Source organism: Pogona vitticeps, chromosome 1, assembly GCF_051106095.1.
Source record: "Pogona vitticeps strain Pit_001003342236 chromosome 1, PviZW2.1, whole genome shotgun sequence".
NCBI lineage: Eukaryota > Metazoa > Chordata > Lepidosauria > Squamata > Agamidae > Pogona > Pogona vitticeps.
The window spans coordinates 214,594,468-214,615,236 of record NC_135783.1 but is presented as its reverse complement, the minus strand read 5'-3'; the positions used below and the strand labels follow the sequence as shown (position 1 = coordinate 214,615,236).

General features: G+C 39.7%; 1 protein-coding gene across 5 annotated transcripts in view; it reads right to left on the bottom strand.

Annotated features, from left to right (window-relative positions):
* PRPF40A (pre-mRNA processing factor 40A) overlaps positions 1 to 20,769 on the bottom strand; it is a 42,903-nt gene that overhangs the window by 2,043 nt on the left and 20,091 nt on the right. For all 5 annotated transcript variants that reach the window (XM_078376561.1, XM_072983148.2, XM_072983151.2 and 2 more), the window contains 17 exons: positions 19,914 to 19,938; positions 17,896 to 18,189; positions 16,218 to 16,326; positions 13,913 to 13,977; positions 13,441 to 13,605; positions 11,010 to 11,118; positions 10,364 to 10,514; positions 6,669 to 6,802; positions 5,661 to 5,775; positions 5,429 to 5,520; positions 5,135 to 5,251; positions 4,556 to 4,693; positions 3,743 to 3,838; positions 2,448 to 2,534; positions 2,255 to 2,351; positions 2,095 to 2,156; positions 569 to 697 (listed from right to left, as the gene is read on the bottom strand). In XM_078376561.1, the coding sequence (XP_078232687.1) occupies positions 569 to 697; positions 2,095 to 2,156; positions 2,255 to 2,351; positions 2,448 to 2,534; positions 3,743 to 3,838; positions 4,556 to 4,693; positions 5,135 to 5,251; positions 5,429 to 5,520; positions 5,661 to 5,775; positions 6,669 to 6,802; positions 10,364 to 10,514; positions 11,010 to 11,118; positions 13,441 to 13,605; positions 13,913 to 13,977; positions 16,218 to 16,326; positions 17,896 to 18,189; positions 19,914 to 19,938 (1,985 nt within the window). The remainder of the gene's footprint in view (positions 1 to 568; positions 698 to 2,094; positions 2,157 to 2,254; positions 2,352 to 2,447; positions 2,535 to 3,742; positions 3,839 to 4,555; positions 4,694 to 5,134; positions 5,252 to 5,428; positions 5,521 to 5,660; positions 5,776 to 6,668; positions 6,803 to 10,363; positions 10,515 to 11,009; positions 11,119 to 13,440; positions 13,606 to 13,912; positions 13,978 to 16,217; positions 16,327 to 17,895; positions 18,190 to 19,913; positions 19,939 to 20,769) is intronic.

The window sequence follows — 20,769 nt, the reverse complement described above, 5'->3', positions numbered from 1 at the left end:
ACCTCCCCTCCCCACAGCTGCTTTGCGCCTGCAGGGGCTCGCGGGAAGGGGTGAGGGAGGACTCACGCCAGCACCGGCACACACGCGCGCAAAGCAGCTGTGGGAAGGGGAGTGCATGCGGGGGGGGGTCTGTCTTGGCGGCCCGGTCGGGCTCAAGCCAGGGACCGGCAATGGGCCGCGGACCGGTTGTTGACGACCTCCGCTTTAGGGAACAGGACTACCCTGGTAAAAAACAGGTCTTCCCAAAGAAGCAGCTGCTCTGATCATTCAAGTGATGCTCTTTACCCAGTGCTTCAAACTAGCAGGAACACTTTCTGTGCTGGGACAAGGATGACCTTCACCACAACAACACCCTGTCCTCTCCATCAAACATGGGTGGTCTGGGCAAATGTGACAGCCTCATTCTTGCATGCCACCTCCCCAGCACAAGCAGCCATCTGCATACATCCTGAAGACGGCGCACAAGAAGATTCAAAACAAGCAACAATAACAAACAAGTTTAGCTGAATGGGATTTCCCCCATAAAAGCAAAGCTGTAGCAAAGCACAAGAAAACCAAGCAAACTTACAGAATCTTTCCCAGGTCGCTTCTTAGGAGGTGATTTATGCTTAGACTCAGATCTTTGTCTACTTCTTTCCTTTTCATTTTCTCTCTCTTTTTTGTCTCTTTCTCTATCAGCATCTGATTCAGGGGAATCCTGTACAAAATAAATCAGTATAAACCAAGGGTGCAGAGGAAAGGCTGCACTTGTGAACCAATGGCCAGGGGGACCATTTATCTCCCATGAATTCCAGAGATTCACGCCAAAAATGCTGGCTCATTGTTTGAGCAAGCCAAGCGTCCTTTAGAGCCTAAATCAATGTTCAATAATCCATAAAGCAGTCTTCCTAATCCATTTAATATACCAGTTGGTAGTAACTTGAGGGTCTTGCCCAACCCTGAGAACATTTCTAAGAGAAAATATCAGTCTACTCCCATAGAAAGCATATTTTTCCTTCTGTAGCCTCATTCTCTTAATGGTTATGACAAATACACTAAAGCAGCACCAAGATTCTTGTTCTGAAAGATTGTGGTGGTGGTGGGGAATTATCTGTTTAAAACACAGCTAATCCTTGTGTCAATACCATTTCACTATATTCTGGTCAGTATATACAACCAGAAATAAGTGACATCTAACCTAAAAGCAATGACTGAAATCCTGTTGCTTAACGTAAGCCAAATAGCGCAAGTTTACCAGGGATGTTCCTCCCTGGTAAACAAACCTTCCCTGCCATGATTCCTTGAAGTGTACATGTGCACTGGGACTTGCTGAATGCATGCAGGTGTTCCCCCCTCCCCCCAAGAACTGCAGCAGAGATGCTTTGTTTACCAGGAAGTAATGGACTGAAAATTACAAATCAGCTTATGCTAAACAACAGAATTTTGGCCAGTTATTCAACACAACTTCCACAATCCAAAAACTCTACAACTGCAAGACATGTTCTTTCAAACCAGATTGACCTATGGGCTTACTTGGAGTTCCTTTTCCTTATTCTATGATACAGTAAAAATTCTTCCTCCTGTTTCAGTCTGGTGCAGCCTATGCTGTGATACAGACCTTTACAATATTACAACGTTGTTCAATTCAGGCCTTCCAAATGCAATTCAATTCCTTAGTGTTAAAACCAGTGGGTGGCTTTGTAAGAACATTTAACAACAACAAACAGAAGCCATGCCTTCTAGCTCAAAAGAGATACCAGTCTGGCCTTCTGTGACAGCAGGCTGCAAGCTTTCAGGACAGTACTCATTACTATCAAGAAAATAAGCTAAAATGATTCATTTAAAAAGAAAGACAGGGTTCTAAAATAATTTTATGAAAATAAAAGGTAGAATATATATAACCACAACATTTCACATATGCATTAATTACTACACTGCTCTCCAATTATTACTATTTCTTTACAGTTAAAAACCATTATCGTGCAACATGGCATGAAAAAAAGAATTGGTCTCAAAATTACTGTGCCTGAAATATGTCTTAGTTTTTGGTTCACAAAACAGGTCAAAAAATGAAAGATTCGCATATTACGATATCCAGAAAAGAGGGATACTCACAGACTTGTGTCTCCTTTTTTTGCTCTTCTTTTTATGTTTTTTTGACTTCTTGTAACTTCTCTCTGTGTAATGGATTATAAAATGGAACAGAGATTTAGAACCATGGAAACTCATCATCACTACAGCTTTTATTTCTTTTGGCAAGAGATAGCTATTTTACCAGACTCCGCACTGGAGGAGTGTTCAGAAACCGATCGGGAGTCTGAGCGTTGCCTCTTTTTCTTTGAGTGGCTGTCATCATCCTCAGATTCTGAACCCTTTAAAACAAATATATTTTATCTTTCATTCCTCCCTATTGATAGTTTGGTGCCAAGAATGAATTCAATGAATCAGTCTATAATTAAAAGTCTTACCGAGCGAGAACGAGACCTCTTTCTGTGATGCTTCTTTGATTTTTTAGAATGTTTCTTGTTCTTTGAATGATGATGCTGACATTCATGCTGTAGTATTAAAAGAATTGAAATTACTCCATTGAAATGGCAAGTATACATTGATAAAACTATTGAGAGTTAATATACTTGGTACATATTGATAAGACATTTATAGACATTTTTTACTCTGAGGAGACATCCTCTACAACTTTTGCATTATAAAACAATATTGCATCCTTTTAGCAGGTTTGAAAATGGCTTTGCAACCTCAATAGCATCTCATATTCTGCAAACACTGAACAACTCTCTTGAGGAAAAATGCTTCAGAGATAGGAACCAACTATAGTTAAAAGCACTTCCAGTAAGAAGAGCACTGAGACCTCTACATCATTCTTCCAAATAGATGGATGATAAACTGTGAAGTAAAGTTAGTGGCTCAGATGATGATTTCAAAATTAAATCAAATGTAAGTTTGTGATAGAGGAACAAATATCAGAAAAAAGTTGCCTCCTTTGACACCCCTCCCTAAATTCCGTAGTCTTCCTGATCCATGGAGCCTGTTCCATTGACAGCCCCTCTGCAGAGTAGGTGTTGAGAGAGAGAGAGAGAGAGAGAGAGAGAGAGAGAAGCAGCAGCTTAAACTACCACACTGTATCCTGCCTGTTCATTCAGTGCCATGTCATGGATTTCTCTCCTATTCATAAGTCTCATTATGCTGGTGGGCACATGGATCCAAGCAGCAGCAGTGCTCCAAGCTCCTGGGGCCATAAAAAGCTGTTTAGACCTCCTACTGGCATGTATCAAATTGACTTGGGAGGACATGTATTTTCCTAAGGCCAATTTCCTTCCTTCATTTTGGTCCCAGCTGAAGGGAACAAGCATCAGGCAATGTCAGCTTATCGGTTGTAGACCCAGACCTGCGGTGTGATAGATGGCAACAGGCATGTATGCCCCTTGATGTCCACCACATGGATACATTTGTGTTTTTCATAATTGCAGACAATATCCCTGCATATCTTGGAAATTCTTCTAGTACAAAAAAATAAAAATTGTGGCCTCATCCTTCTGCCTGGCTTATATACACATTCAATGCCTACTTAGTCAATAGGACAAATACTAGCATGGGGGAAAAAGGCATGACCATAGTATTATTCACATAGCACAGTCTATGGCTGATTGGTTTATGAAGCTTTCAGTTAGATGTGTGTGGGGCGGCTGGTTATATATAAATATAACAGATTATTCCTCAGTACAACAGTATATGACCATAGTGTTACCTCTAGTAAATAAATGAAATCTTTAAATATTCTTTTTCTTTCTGATTCTAATGTGATATCTTCAAATGCTGGTTCTTTCACAAATCTTTCCCGAATCTATATATGAGAAATGAATTGTGTATACAGTTAGCTTCTCAAATGTATTAAAAGTAACATTATGTAAATAAATACATTTTTCATTTCAGAAAAAAACTGTATCTTGAAAGAATACAGTAAACAGTTGTATCAGTGGAATTTTTAATACTCATTAATATCACCTGCATATAAACCAGACTCTGCATTTTCTCCTATAGCAAAAACTCTACTACAGAAAAAAACCTTTCTGATATGTACCTGTACCAACATCCTGCTACAGTTCTAAGCACAGCTGAGCCTTAATCAAAACACATTGTAAAGATGAATGCTTGAAATGCTCATGATTCATCTTCATCCAGTCCCATCCCAATTTTCTTCAGAATTGCTTTCAAGTATTTCCAAAACAACCTGCATGTTTTTCCTCCAGCCGCAAAATTATCACACTATGCTTAGGAAGTCAGAGTAAATCATGCTCTGTGATGAACATCTAGAGAAGAGCTTCCTTGCCAGTGTCTTCATTCTTTACTATCGCCATCTGATTTCATAAAAGTCACTTTGTTTGAGCTGAGAAATTAAACTATTTTAAAATATTTTTTTCTGATAGTCAGTACTTTATGTATGTGGACCATCTTTCCAGATTGTTTCGACTAAGTTTGAAACAAAAATGACAAATTCATGTTTCTCACTGAGGATTTTTTAAAAAATAACACCTTGCAAAATGGAATGGAATCTACTTACATCTTCCCAAACTGCATCCATTTCGATAGGAGGTGTTGCTTGTTTTAACATGCTCTTAAAAGCAGACTCTTTTCGTTTCATTTTGCGAGCTTCTTCTTTCTCTCTCTCACGTTCACGGGCTTCTGCTTTTTCCAGCAGCTAATTAAAATAAGGCCAAGTAACCATTCATTAAAAGAGGCAACACAACAAACAAAAAGATCAACGCAGTCCCGTTTTGCAATACAGGGCACTTTTTTGACATCATCTGGTTTGCATCACTGAGATGATTCAGAGATGCCTCAAAACCATGATCTGGCATTACAAACATGAGCCTTGGATCAGATTCTGTTTGGCGAAACAAAGGAAACCCCTCATTAGCTGTTCAGATAAAATGACAGGAAACTAAACCAGGTTCCTTACATGCAACTCCTCATTATACAATCAAATTAAAACCTGGTGTTACTACCAAACACTGATCCACAATTTATATTCTTCCATTTGACAATATTGGTATTCCAGTTTAGTTCGCATTTTTATTTTTTCCACATTTTAAAACTAAGAACAGTGTTACCAAAATCATGAAAATATTTTTACACTTACACTATTGAAAGCCAGTTTGATATTTCCAGCATCTAATGTGGTAGCTCTTTTAGTGGAACTGATAACTGTGACAAACTCTTCAAAAGAAGTATTCACTTCAACTACAAATCCTTTGTCCTGCAAAACAACAAAATGCATGACACCAGGAAGCATAAGGGTCCCAGAGCATCACAAACATCTTGCCACCCGACATGAATCCCGATTCCACACAACAAAACAATCAAAATAATTTTAACCATTTAATAGATAAAGATCCTGGGTTTCCCTGACAACTGATAACTAATTTTGCCTTACCTTTAAAATATCTTTTATTATCTTTTTTTCATCATGATAGCGTGCTTTTAGATCCTCAACATAAAATTTGAAGAGATCAAGTGCTGTTGAGCCTAAAGAAACAAACTAGATTGGTGAACAGCTTCCTTCAACCAAAGACGTATGTACTTCTGAGTGGACTAACAAACCACCTACTAGAAATGTAAATATACATTACCTGCATATATTTTACAAGCAAAGAAACAATACTTACCAGGTTGACCAAGCATGTTAGTAAACCTAATATCAGAACTTATAGTTGGATATAACTCCATCCATGAGGACATTGAATGCAACTGGCCATGTTCATGTAGCTCATCCAAAAATATCTGCAGAAACAGTACATGGGGCAGTTCTTAATATTGCATTCAAAAACCTGTTAACTGAAAAGCAACACGCCAGCTCTGTCTTGTCTACTGCCTCACAAGATCATAAAGACAAGTTTCTAGCTCTTAAACAATATATTGGATTTACACAAGTAGAGTGGTGGAGAGCCTCTGAACCCATACATTGCTACACCTACAGAACTTGCCCAATTAGTACCTGGATCTCCATCTCCCTCCCAACAATCAGCCTTTTGAAAATTCTCTCATTCACACTAATTGTTGTCCAGAGGCAATTTGGATGTGTGTATGTGCCATGGTAAGGACAGAAAGCTTACACATATATTATTAGACCTGCAGCCAAAAGAAAAGGGATCACAGATCCAGAGGGAAAAGTTAAGCTTCCACAAGTTTCCCACAAGCTTCAACACCACAGCCTCAACAGAAGGTTCCACCAAACTTTGCTGCCTTGGAACAGGGAGGAAGAGGAAACTGACTGAGATCAGTTTGGTTTGATCTCTCTCTCTCAGTGAGCGAGCGAGTGAGTGAGTAACTTCCTGTTATTCACTCCTGGAAATCAGGGAAAAGGACTGCCCCTAAACCCCACATCAATGAATTACTTTCCATTAAAAAACCCCAACTAATATGCAACATACTTTTGTGTAACAGAGGGCTAGGGCAACCTTACAACCTTAGCCTAATTCAGTGGTTCTTAACCTTGGGTTATTGAAGTGTTTTTGGACTGCAGCTCCCAGAAGCCTTCAGCACCAGCTGTGCTGGCTGGGGTTTCTGGGAGTTGCAGTTCAAAAACACCTGAGTAACCCAAGGTTAAGAACCACTGGCTAATTCATGGACAAAGGGAAACTTGAAAAATCTGAAGTTAGCATTTCTTCTCTAACCTGGAAAGATTCTCGGTTTTTACGTTGCCGCCGCCTTTCCCTGAGTAAGCTCTTTTGTTTCTCTTCCTCTTCTTCCTTTTCCAAAGCCCTTATATGTTCTTCAAAACAGATCAATGCATCCTCTTTATCCATGTCTAGAAAAAACAGTACACAGGATTTTCAGAAACTTTATTTGCTATCAAACCTGTATGACAGCAAATCCATTCTTAAAGGACAGAAAGTTTTGTAAAGTTTATAAGCAAACCTACGGTTCAGAAGTGACATAAAACCTGTTTACCACCACAAGAGCAAGCTGCGGCAAATTCTGCACACATGCACTCCCCTCTCCTCCTCTTCTATGCCTGCAAACTTTTAATTTAACCTAACCATAGTTTCAAACACCATTTGAGTCTAGCTTGCTCTCCATACTTGGGAAACAATGGTTACAATTTAATATAAAAAGTAGAAGCTTTAATCCCTATTTCACGTGCCCAAAAAAGGTGAGAGGCACATGGACCAGAAACCTACTGCAGCTCTTTTTCACCAGTGCCCACAATGGCCACTTCAAATGGGATTTCTGCTTACAACAAGCTGCCATTTTGCAAATTGTTCAACTATAGCTTCATGGAATCAAAATTCACATTATAAGTAATTTTATTTGAAAAGCATGGCATAAAAAATAGACCTAGCTTAAGGCATCATGTTATTGAGACTAGATCTCATTGACTCAACATGTGTCAGAACTAGGATTTGGTCTCCAACAGATACCTTGGAGATGTGAAAGCACCCATTCCCTTTTAGCCAGAACTAAAATAAGAGAGGCAAGAGGGGAACCCACACTGGTATAAAATCAGTATCTAGTCTAATAATCTGCTGCTGGTCTCAAGCTTGATGCTTTCTTTAGATGGCATCTCAAAAATGTATTTCAAACTACCCTGGTGACAGATAACAAAAACCATCATTTTAGTACATTAACAATTGAGTCTCATTTTTGCTCAGCCATAAGTGTGAGTTCATCCAGATGGTCCTTCCATGAAGGGGAAGGGATTGAAATATAGAATGGTGCTTGATGGAGGAAACAAGAAAGAGGACTTCTGCTAATTCTGCATTTTCCCTTCAGCTCCTCCTACACAGTTCCAAAGGCTTCCCCAAACCTTCAGAGCAAGTTTTCAGGGGACAGAGTGATCTGTAAGAGAAAGGAGGAACAGACAAAAATTCCCTTCCCCCTAGTTGGCTCATCCCATTAAGAACAAAGAACATCTCTGGATTCAATCCTTTTTGTTGCATGGGCCGTACTTGCCGATAAGTGTGCGAAGAAAGGGGTGTTGCTTAATCTATTCAGCAACAATACAGAACACACACATAGAAAACAACTGTCACTTTTTGTTATCATTCTTTTAAAAATGTTTCAACAGTTAGAATACCTACTGTAGGCCTGCCTCCACTGCTTAACATAACATCACCTCATACTATGACTATACAGATCAGAAAACATCAGCTTCTGTCGATATATACCCCTGGTCCTTTCCCCAGAAGGCACATACAATGGGTGTGGGATGCAGTACTTTGTATTTTCTTGAAATTATAGCAATTATTCATTTATTTAAAATATTTTATCCTGCCTTTCTCTTTAAAAATGACCCAATTAAAACACAGTATATACGCTAACAACACTGTATACGGTACATAAATACTAAAAAGGATCAAACGACTACAATACTAAAAAACATAAGCAACACCAAAACACATTCAATGCAGTAAAATAACAACCAAAATAATTTTTTTCTTAAATGTTTATGCTATACAATTTTATGTTTCTTATCTGTATTAAACCTGTTGGTAAAAAGGCAGACTATAAATTTTCCTAATCAACTCCCAATTTAAGTCCACCTTATTTGATATTGATAGAGGTTTGTTTTTTAATATAGTTTCTATGACAATATAAAACTGTCATTTTATAGATTTAATTGTTGTGAGCTGCCTTGGTTCACCTACGAGAAGAAATTCCAAAGTACATTATAAATCAGAAGACATTTCAAAATAATTACAATCCACAATAATTAAAACTTCAGTACAAGACTAACAATGATTTTGAATAGTAATCCATAATGAAGCATCTCAAAGACTTTACAATGGGGACGTTTGAAACTCTGTAACAGCTAATGAAAATGTCTACACAATTTTTAGTACATGAACAGATACACTTATGGTACATTTAGGAAAGTACCGCACACTCTTCCAAAATGCAACAGGGCACAAACAATGTATCTTTTCATTTGAACAATTTTCCTAAATATTTACTTCAAATCACAGTTTAAGGATGTGGTTATTCTTAAAATCTCACTGCCTGCATTTATGACAGTTCAATAAAAAATCACTGTACCACCAAAATATAGTAACTACCGTATTTTTCGCTCCATAAGACACACCTTTCCACAAGACGCACCAAATTTTTAGGAGAAGAAAACAGGAAAAAATTAATTTGTTTTCTTCTAAAAATTGGTGAGCCTTATGGAGAGGTCCATCTTATGGAACACATCCTAGCACCCTTTGGAGGCTCACCCTGCCTTCCCCGGGGGTCAGAGGGGGCGAAATCGCCAGCTTCTGGGACTTGAGGCTTGGGAAGCTTCAGAAGAGTCCCAGAAGCTGGCGATTTCCCCCCCCCCTCTGGCCCAGTGGGGGGGGGGGGTAGGGTGAGCCTGCAAAGGGTCCTAGGGTGTGTTCCAGGACACTTTAGAGACTCACCCTGCCCCCCTTGGGGGTCAGAGGGGGCAAAATCGCCACCTTCCGGGACTCTTCAGAGGCTTCCCAAGCCTCAAAAGACTCCGAGAACCTGGCGATTTTGCTGGTGATGGCCCTGTGGGGGGGGGCAAGGGTCCTGGGAGGCTCCCTCAGACCCTTGCCACGCTCCCCCCCACGAGGCCAGGGGGGGTAGAATTGCCAGCTTCTGAGAGTGTTTAGAGGCTTATCAAGCTTCCAAACACTCCCAGAACCTGGCGATTTCCCCAGGGCTGGCCCTGTGGGGGGGTTGCCAGGCTCCCCCCACCCCACCCCCACGGGGCCAGGGGGGTTAGAATCGCCAGCTTCTGAGAGTGTTTGGAAGCTTATCAAGCTTCCAAACACTCCCAGAACCTGGTGATTTCGCCAGGGCTGGCCCCGTGGGGGGAGTGGGGGGGAGCCTGGCAAGGGTCCTGGGAGGCTCCCTTGGACCCTTGCCACCCTCCCCCCACCCACCCACCCCCACGGGGCCAGGGGGGTAAAATCGCCAGCTTCTGGGAGTGTTTTGAGGCTTGGGAAGCCTCAAAACACTCCCAGAAACCGGCGATTTTGCTGGTGCTGGCCCGTGCGGGGGTGGGAGGAGTGTCGCAAGGGTCTGAGTGAGCTTCCAGGACCCTTGCAAAGTTCCCCCCACCTGGAAGCTGGTGATTTCGCTGGCGCTGGCCCTGTGGGGGGGGTGGGGGAGCCTCGCAAGGGTCCTGGAAGGCTCACCCGGACCCTTGCGATGCTCCCCCCCCAACGGGGCCAGCGGCAACAAAATTGCTGCCTTCGGTCCATAAGACGCACGGACATTCCTCCCCACATTTTGGAGGGGGAAAAGTGCGTCTTATGGAGCAAAAAATATGCTAAATACATGATTTGGTTTCTTTGAGTTTACAACCATAATGAAAACTTCATGAAATTTCTACAGAAAGGTAACTCAGATATCTTATCCTTACTCTGAAGTTCCTCATCCTCTGCAAATGTGGGATTGTCCATCAGATACTGTTGAGCTTCTGACCAAGTAGTGCAATACGTAACATTAGCCATGTTGTCCAGAATATTCTTCAGTGCCTCCCAGTTCCTCTTCTTTAACTGTTTGGCCTGTTCCTGGAAAAAGTCACAGGAAGTTTAATGGTGTTAGTTTCTTCTTGATTATTAACAAGTTGAAGCCACACAGATTTGTCTCCTCCACTCATCAGATGAATTGTGGTCATTTCTCACATGAAGGAGGCATTATACAACTCTTCATTCCCAGTGTGTTAACAATGAAAGGCTACTTTCCAAAACTACTTAGAGCATAACACTACCACATCATGTTGCTCCCCATGTTTTAAACTTTTAAAAACATAATGCAACATGTGAGACATTGTAGAAATGCGTAAAACTAATCTTACTAAGTGAGTATTTGGTTCATGGAAGTGATGCATTTTAGACAGCTTTTTTCCAATTCCCCTGAAGAAAAGTGCTTTCAAAACCAAAAATATTTTGTTAATTCTACTGAAAGTATAAAGTAAGCCCATCCAGAGAAAATGAGAGAGAAGTAGAACAGAGTAGATGGAAAATCCCAGCACTAATTAGAGAACGGAGAAAAAAACTAATTACTTTTTCTTTTTTTGATAGGAAGAACAGGACATCTTCATAGATTTCAAGGCGATCACGTTCTGATATTGCATTCCAGACTTCCATTTCTCCAAACATCTGTTCAGCTTTTCTATTTGCAGGGGGAAAAAGACAAAAAGATATTAGTAACATAAATGCATGGCTAAATATCTTCACTTTTTATTCCATATTTTCCATTTGTTATAGGAGTATAAATTTGACAATAAAAAAAAATTCTAATAAAAACATACTTTATTCTGAACTTCCAACTCTACATAAATCATGCTTAGCATGGCAAGATTATTCTTTATTTACTTCACTTTCCACTCAGAAACAGCACTCAAATGACAAAAGAATAAAAAGAAAACGAGGTTAAACTATACAAATATGAAATTTAAAAAACCACAACCCCACACCATTAAAATCAACAAAATGCTTTTGAAACATTAAAATCAACCAAGAGTATAGTTCAAAACAACATAGTAGGCAAGGCTAAAACTCATATGCCCATGTAAAAAGCTGTACAGTGGTGCCCCGCATAGCGACGTTAATCCTTTCCAGGAAAAACGTCGCTATCCGGAAACATCGCTAAACGGAACTGAAAACCCCACAGTTCCTACGGGGGATAAGCTGACCATTAAGCTAAGATTCCCCATACGGCCGCCATTTTTGCCACCTTGGTAAGCGAGGGCAGGGCGCGAAAACACTGCGGGCGGCCATTTTCTTCTTCCGGCGGCCATTTTGGAACTGCCGACCAGCTGTTTCCCAAACATCGCAATGCGAAGATCGGTAAGCGAAACGCTTACTGATCATCGCAATGTGATGTTTGCCCATAGAAAACATTGCAATGAGATCGTAAAAATGATCGCAAAAAACGCATCGCTATGCGGATTCGTCGTTAAACAGTGCGCTCGTTAAGCGAAGCACCACTGTATTTTTACTTTTTTAAAAACTTCACAGTGTTAGAAAAAGAGCAGCCAAAATGCAATGAATTAAAATGTTGTGAGATAAATATGCTGAATTTGATCTGGTTTTGAGAAACAAAGAGGGAATGGATAGGAGGAGCTAAACTCTATGGGAGCTGCAAAGGATTAAGGGACTGGCAGCCCCTCTTCCTAATGTCAAGATTGCAAGCTTGGACTATGGAACAACAGAGAAAACCTACAAGCAAGACTTCTCCACACTTATCTAATTGGGAGGGAAATGTCAAGCTTTGAAATTTTGTATAAATAAAGTATTAACGGATAAAGGCAATATAAGTCACTGCAAAGAGTTACAAACCTCGCATACAATCCCATGCATTTTGCTAAGGTAACAAGTCTATTGGTTTTACTACTGTAGCAACTCCCTTAGAGAATGCATGGAGTTCACTAACTGGTACTTTCAGTTTTGCTTATAATTATAAGAATTATATTTAGAAGTCACATATTTATGACTCCTCCAAAAGTTTCAATGTTTTCAATAACCTCTGGATTTTTTGCATATAAGAAATGCATAAAGCTTGTAGAATTAGACAAGCTACTGTTGCCTGAATCATTTTTCTCTGTTTACTTCACCATGAGTGAAAAAAATGATTCATTCCCACCCTCTGAAGAGAAGGTAGAGCACATTCAGAAGCTACAACCCTGGTGAGCAAAGCAGGAGCAAATAAATGACTTATACCTTGATACCAAGAGGAACTTTAATATGTCATGATTATCAGGTTCACTTTGAAATTAACCCTTTCAGGGATAAATGTTAAGCTGTGATGGACTGCCACAGAATCAAACTACTAAAGGATGTTATAAAATGTGCTGAGACAAGGTTCCCTCTAAGCTGAGGCATACACACTCGCAACTCTCCCTCCCTTTGAGTAGCTTTCTTTCTCCTCTGTGCAGCAATTGTGTTCAACCCCTTTGGTTTTAGTTGTGATGTAACCCTGTAGGGAGGGAGATGGAGTCACGCGCATGCATGCAGGGATGAAGTCGATTTGAGAGAGGTGGAATCTTGTCCATTATGGCTGAAAATTAGAGTCTATGTTGCCCTGAGGATTTGTTCAAGTGTCATACTTTTGACCGTGACACCATTAGACTGTCCAAGGTGCTTCTCAAAAAACAAATCCATCATCTACTACACTACACTGTTGCTGTTTTTATGTATTTATCAACTTTCCATATTAGGATGATACAAAATTGATTTTTGCACAAACTCACATTTGTCATTACCAAGCGACAGAGAACAAAACTCCACATGTAAATATAAAGAATGGCTACAGCAAACATAAATTTGTGCAAACCCCATTCTACATGTTAACACAGAACCTGAAGATGTTCCAAACGAAAGAAAGGCTTTCAAATGTTCATTGACACAATTATGTGAAATTTAAATCCTCTCACCACAGGAGTTTCAACACTGAAATGTAAAATAATGTCTGATCAGTACTACACAATCTTACTTGTATCTAGTTGTGGATGTCATCTTCTCATGATTTTCAAGGAAACGCTGAAAAGATTCTTTTGCTTCTTTGTACTTTAATCTTGCTTCTTCTTTTTCTTCTTTTCCTGTCTGGACTTTGTAAGCATTAAAAGCTTGTTTTTTCTCACTTAGCTTTGCCAAAGCGCTGTAAAATGTGACAAGAGAAAAATCAAGATGTTCAATTATTATTGGTCCTTTTGCAGATATTCCTATTAAATGTGCACGCAGGATAATCTTCAAATGTGCAGCATATTATCTCCTCCAAACAAACAAATATGCATGCTCACACACATGCACACACATACAAACACATCCGGCACGGGGAGGAGTCACCAATATTCCGAAACTAATTAAGTTAACATTATGACATTGCTTCCATCATCTGAATACTGCTTTATAGAAATAATCATTTAATATCATGTTGATTGAAAAGAAATACGAAAGAATTATACCTGTATCTTGGATCATTAATTATCATTTTCATAGCTTGCTCCCAAGAAGCACTGGATGGTACACGCTGTGAAGAAAGAAATGAATAATATAACTTCCAGAATCAATGCAATTGTGTATTGCATGTTCAATTTTAAAATGTTAATTAAAGCAACTGTGATATCTAATAGGGAAGTGCCTTTTGTGTTTACATTAACAGGGCTCTTTTTTCATTTTAGTTTTCATTTCTAAGAGGTAGCCTCTCAAGTATGAATGGTTCATATTAACAAAAGAAGAGTACATGAAAGCTTTCTCACTTTGGGGGAGAGGGGGGCTTTGTATGTGTTTTATTTCATATTTCTTTCCCAAGTGTCTGTTTGTGCACATGTGTGCACACACTTTCTTTGGCTGATTTTTTAAAAATATCTTATTTGGTTTAAAGTGTGTTTATTCTGTTAAATATGTATGCTTTGGTGGGCTTTGGGTAATGGTATTGCTTTAGTATGTGGAAGTAGGTGGGACAAGGAGAGGACTCTGTCAATACACCAGTTGGGTGGATGGATGCCTGCACAACTCTGATAACAAACTCAGTTCCTCATGCGCTCTTCTCTGCTTTTGGAATAAAATGAATCTGTTTCCTCACCTTTGCTTTTTGGAGCGGTTTTTATGGGTTCTCTCAAGCATTTTTGGAGTAATGCCAGAAAATACAAATGGGGAAAAATGATCCAAAAGAAGCATTCTCTTTCATGAAAAACAAAAGGACCCATGCAAGAAAAATATGAAAATGAAATATTTCCCCCCCCTTAAGAACCCAAAATAAAATAAATATGAAAATGTTGGCCAAGCACATCCCTGAAATCTAATATGTTAAGCAAAAATCATTACCAAATTTGCTGAAGTGTAAAGAGTATTTGTTCACAGCAAGGGAGAAATATTTTACAAAGAAAATTTACACAGAATATTTCTTCTGTTCTTTCCTCTAAAACAGGGGTCCCCAACCCCTGGTCCGCTACTGGGCCATGGCCCTGGCAGGACCGGGCCACCAAGACAGACCGCCCACCCATATCCTCTACACACCCACATGCGCCCCCACCCATCTGCACATGTGCGCGAGCATGCCCCCCACGAGCGTGCCCCACCCCCCAACTGGTCCGCGGTTTAAAAAAGGTTGGGGACCACTGCTCTTAAACATCCATAAAACAAACAACAGACAAATGTGATGCACAAAGCACTTTTGGTCAAGAAATGCTTCATTTTTTCCTATTTCCCATCCCTCTCCCTTTGTGAAAGTGTGTTAAACTCAGGAAAACATATGGCTTTCTTTTGATCCTGCAGCAATTGTTTCAGGAGTAACATTTCGAACATAAAGCTACTTAACAAACTGGCACTGACAGCACTTTATACATGCTTCTCAGTCATTCTCTAAGAATGAAAATTATGAAGAAAGTGGATTCCACATTTTTTAAAAATAACAGTTCCACTTCTCCTTCCCATTCTCTGAGCTTCCCAGAAGACTGGAAATATATATCTGCCTTGGCCACTTGAATAAGCTTTACACATAACAATTAGTTAACCTTCTTGCTATTTTCCCCATTTCAAATACATTTAGATGACATTAGACTTGAGAGTGTAAATTAACTTTGTCGTCCAGAATATTTTCTCCATCTTTACTCTAACTAGAATGTTATTCCTTATAGTTACAGTGGTTAAAACGCTGTACTGCAAGCTAAAAAAACTGTGCTCACAACCTGGGGTTCAAATCCCAGGTAGTCGGCTCAAGGTTGACTCAGCCTTCCATCCTTCCGAGGTCGGTAAAATGAGTACCCAGCTTGCTGGGGGGGCAATGTGTAGCCTGTATAATTAAAAACTGTAAACTGCCCGGAGAGTGCTTGTAGCGCTATGGGGCGGTATATAAGTCAAATAAATAAATAAATAAATAAATAAATAAATAAATGAATAAATAAATGAATAAATAAATGAATAAATAAATGAATAAATAAATGAATAAATAAATAAATAAATAAATAAATAAATAAAAATTTTAAAAAATCATTTGTAGGCCATCTTTCTTGTGACAACGGGACACAGGGTAGTTAGAACAAATAAAACTAAAAACACAATAAATTACAGACTAAAAAGCAATTAAACTCAAAAAAATACATCTATTAAGTATTCATTCATTTCAAACTTTAAAAACAAACTTAGAAAAAATAAAATAACTAAAACCTAAAAATCCTTCAAAAATAAAAAAGCATCCAATTTTCACACATGGAATAATACATTAATGCAACTTGAATTTTTAAAAAGTAATTGTCTCAATTTAAAAACCTTTTCTTTCAACAGCTCTTTAAATGCTTGCTTAGCTTCTTCTTTCGTATTCCAAGTATAGGTTTTTTTAACCGGCTGGGCTTCCTCCTCTTCTTTTTTGGGGGCAACACTATGGATTGGAAAAAAAAATCATGATACTTTAGTAAAACGTAGTACTAATTAAATGGGTAAGAATGATAAACAAGGATGTGAATGCCCTCTTCTGTACATCCAGCAGAACCCAAACAAACATAAAGCATAACTGAATGCCAGAATATAGCAGAGCCCAGCATACTACTCAATGATTTACTGAAGTCACTGGGATTGATCAGAATAGTCTCAACAGTTCCTGTCTGGAAACTACAAGCCTCTGATGCAATGGTTCTTGCACATCCAGAAACACTGGGGCTCCATCCAGCATAGGTTTACCAAAAAGATGCCATTAATCCTCTAACACTGCTTCTGAAGGGACATAGGGCATACAGTATGTTAATTCATTCTGCCAAGAGTTCGTTCCAGGGAGCGGGGGGGGGGGGGAGGAGAAACACGACTGGATTTTTTCTCTTAGTTTTCAACTGGGAGTAGCACTAATCCTGAGATCATGCACTGCTGTTAGACTGTTTAGCATCTCATACCTGGGATCTTAACTGGCAGTTTGCAGACTGCAACATAGAGGCATCAAAGTTCCGTTTAAATAGCATTTTTACATAAAACTATAATACAGGGTTATCATTGATTCTGTCAGTACTCTGAATATTGATTGACTGACTGCACTTGTATACCATACCAATTGGTGCTGGGCACTACTCTGGCCAGTTTACATCTGAAGTAACATAAATATGAAATAAATCACAATATCCTAAGAAATAAAACACTCATACTGCATACACAAATAGAACAACAGTCATTTAACAAATCAAAAAAGAAGCCAAACAATGGCAAATAGGAATCATCAAAACTATCAATATATTGGCGAATACCCTATTGAGGATCTCCATCTGCATAACTAACACCACACAGTTGCACAACTGATCACACAACACACACCTCATCAAACAGGGCAATCACTTGCATGTGCAAGGAAAAGCCCAACAAGACAGTGGCCATTGAGACTGTGGTTGATTGTCTATTGCTGTACAGTGGTGCCTCACTTAAAGACGATAATCAGTTCCAGGAAAATCGCTGTTATGCGAAAACATCGTAAAGCGAAATTAAAAGCCCCACTGAAACGCATTGAAACCCGCATTGAAAACTCACCGTCCAGCGAAGGTCCTCCATACGGCAGCCATTTTAGCTGCTTGTATAGCAAGGAATCCGACCCTAAGCACAGCGGGGAGCCATTTTAAGCACCCGGCGGCCATTCTGAAACCCCCACGATCAGCTGGTTTTGATCATCGTAAAGCGATCATCGCTACGCGAAATTCCCCCTTTTAGACCATTGTTTTGCGATTGCAATCGCAAAAAGATTGTCATAAAGCAGATTCGTCGTAATGCAGGGCAATCGTTAAGCGAGGCACCACTGTAGTAATAAGGATCTAGGAAGATCAGACAGTGTGCAAGCCCAGAGAAAAAAACAGAATGGCAAGAAAAGAAAGGAAGAAGTTACTTTCAAATGTTTGATTGAAAGTAAACTCCTAAACTATGAATTATTCTTTCTGAAACAAAGTATCCAGTGAGAGCATTAAAAATTGTTACTTACTCTGAGGATTCTTGCTTAGAAGTGTCTTCTACAGAGTTTGTGACAATTTCTGCAGTCTGTTCTGGTGCAACAGGAGCTGTTGGCTGCACCTGCTCATCACCTGAAGCAGGGACTCGATTTTCACTCTCTACAACTGCAACAGCAGAAGGCTCCGCTTCAGGAGCTGACACAACAGGAGGAACAGCAGGAGCTGAAGGTACAGCTGCAGGTGTTTCAGGAACAGTGGCAGCAGCATTTGTAACTCCTGGTGCAATAGCAGCAGATGATGCTGGAACAGATTCTTCCGGTTTCCCACTATACAAACAACAGACATATTTTCTGTATTAACAACGTTGCCTACTGGAGTAAATTATTTATCACAATATGTATGTGTCACATTTTTCTAGCACAATGTCTAATTCATCTCCAAGTTTTGTAAAGTCTATAGTCTACAGAGGATGAACTAGGTAACTCCCACAACTCATTTCTCCCTACAGAATCAACAGGCTCTCACACCACTAAACTTCAAAGGAATTCCCTACAGAGATCTCCCAGAAGCTGGTAGCCTCCTTCAATTTTGATTTAAATTCCTCTAGGCAATTCCTCTGACTTTTATCCAGATCATAAAGACACTATCAGTGCACCTCCACCATGTAAGAGGTTTTCCCATCTTCACCTCTTTCAGAATGTTTTCTCCTAGCTTGGCTGTGAATAAATTTACATAACAAGGAGCCATGCTAATGCCCATTGCTGTATCTTGCAATTGTAAGCAGTGCTTTCTATTGAGTGTAAAATTATTGCAAGAAGGAACTAATGTTGGTAAACTAGTAACAACCTTTGTGGCAGGGTTTTCAGGACTCCTGCAGTAAAATAAACAATTTAAAGCTTGAACCCCATCACAATGTGGTATGTTGTTTATAAAGAGATGTGACACCCAATGTAGCTATCATTATCAAATCCATGTTCTGAGCAAGAAATCACTGATATCTTTGAGACAGCATGGGAGGCTTTTTTGCCCTACTCTGTAGGGACGTGGTGGCGCTGTGGGCTAAACCGCAGAAGCCTGTGCTGCAGGGTCAGAAGACCAAGCAGTCGTAAGATCGAATCCACGCGACGGAGCGCCCATCGCTTGTCCCAGCTCCCGCCAACCTAGCGGTTCGAAAGCATGCAAATGCAAGTAGATAATTAGGTACCACCTCGGTGGGAAGGTAAGCAGCGTTCTGTGTCTAAGTTGCACTGGCCATGTGACCACGGAAAGATTGTCTTCCGGCAAAAACGCTGGCTCTATGGCTTGAAGAGCGGGATGAGCGCCGCCCCCTAGAGTCGGACACGACTGGACAAAAATTGTCAAGGGGAACCTTTACCTTTACCTTTACCTGTAAATCTACAGGGAGATCCTCTCACTAGCTTATCAGCTGAAACAACAGGGAGTCCTGAGTGGTTGATTTTCTGGATTTTTAAGCAACGTGTAAAAACACCCAGTAAGAGGAGCTGTGTTTATAAGGTGACTATCTGTCATGTTGTTAAGAAATTCCTGGACTATAAGGTTTTGCATCATTTTAATACTATCACCACTGAGTTCTGTAGTAACATTTTTGTCCAAGAGTTTTTGCTTCTTTTTATCCTTCAATTGTCTTTATTTTTCTACTACACAGTCTGTAGTGTTCAGTATTAGAATGGCACTTCCTTTGTCAGCAGGTTTTATGACAATATCTGTTCATTCCTGGAGAAGTTTTAGGGCCAGGCTCTTCTCTTCTGGAAGACCGCCAGATTCCACAGTACTGTATTTGTGTGTGTGTGTGTGTGTGTGTGTGTGTGTGTGTGTGTGTGTGTGTGTGTGTGTGTGTGTGTGTGTGTGCGTGCGTGCGCGTGTTGAGAGAACAAACACGGATCATGCTCTCTGAGGATGAACTTTTTAAAAAAGAAATCTCTAAATAATTCAGATGAAATTTATGTAAAACCTCATATGCATCACACAATAAATACCAGAACATTTTGTATTCTTCTTTCCATTAAGAAAAAAATGTTTTCAGACCTACCTATTTTCTTCTGCTTTAATCATTGCTATAAAAAACAAACACACACACAAATGTTATTAATTTCAGTTTAAATGACATGGTATACAGGTAATTCACAGATACAGATTCTGAAGCATTTTAGGGGGACTTGGTTGGAAACAAAAATGAGATGGATTCTGGGTGGAAATGTTTTAGGAATTCGCTGGGCAACTCTAGGAGGTCCAGAAATGTTCTGCCCAAGAATCCTTGTAGGGGCTGCAGACGCCATTAAAAATGCCTAAAAAGAATTTAATGGCTAGGAGCTCCCTTCCAGTTCTGAAAAAGTCATTTTGGAACAGTAAATAGCTTGAAGAGACACATGAAGACTTAAATGATAAATCACCATCCTTAAGGAGTCTGGAAGCTACAGTTGTTCTTGTGGCAGAAAAAAAGAGAGGTCTGTCTGAGGGGTTCAAATATACATTGATTGTCTACATATAGTCCCTGGCTCTGCATCTTGTCCTCTCTGATGTATGGGAATTACTGGATCCCAGGAAAAAAACATTCTATTTCTTTCAATCAAAACACTGATATATTTTTAGCACAGCCCATACATAAAAAACCCTTATGTTCTGAATGCAAAAGATCCAGTTGTAACCATTTCTGGTTAAAAGAAGCTGGGGAGCAGAATCAGAAAAGACCTGTTGCTTGAGTCAACAAATTATTGCTTGTCAGATGGTACTGAGGCTACCTATTACTAAGGGAGATAACAGTTTCTCAGGTCATCCCACAATACTTAAGTGAAGTCAATTATGTTCCCTTTCCCTTGTTCATGACAGGTTAACCAAAGAGAGGTTATCTCTCTTTTACACACTCGGGTACAATATTTGTGCAGGTG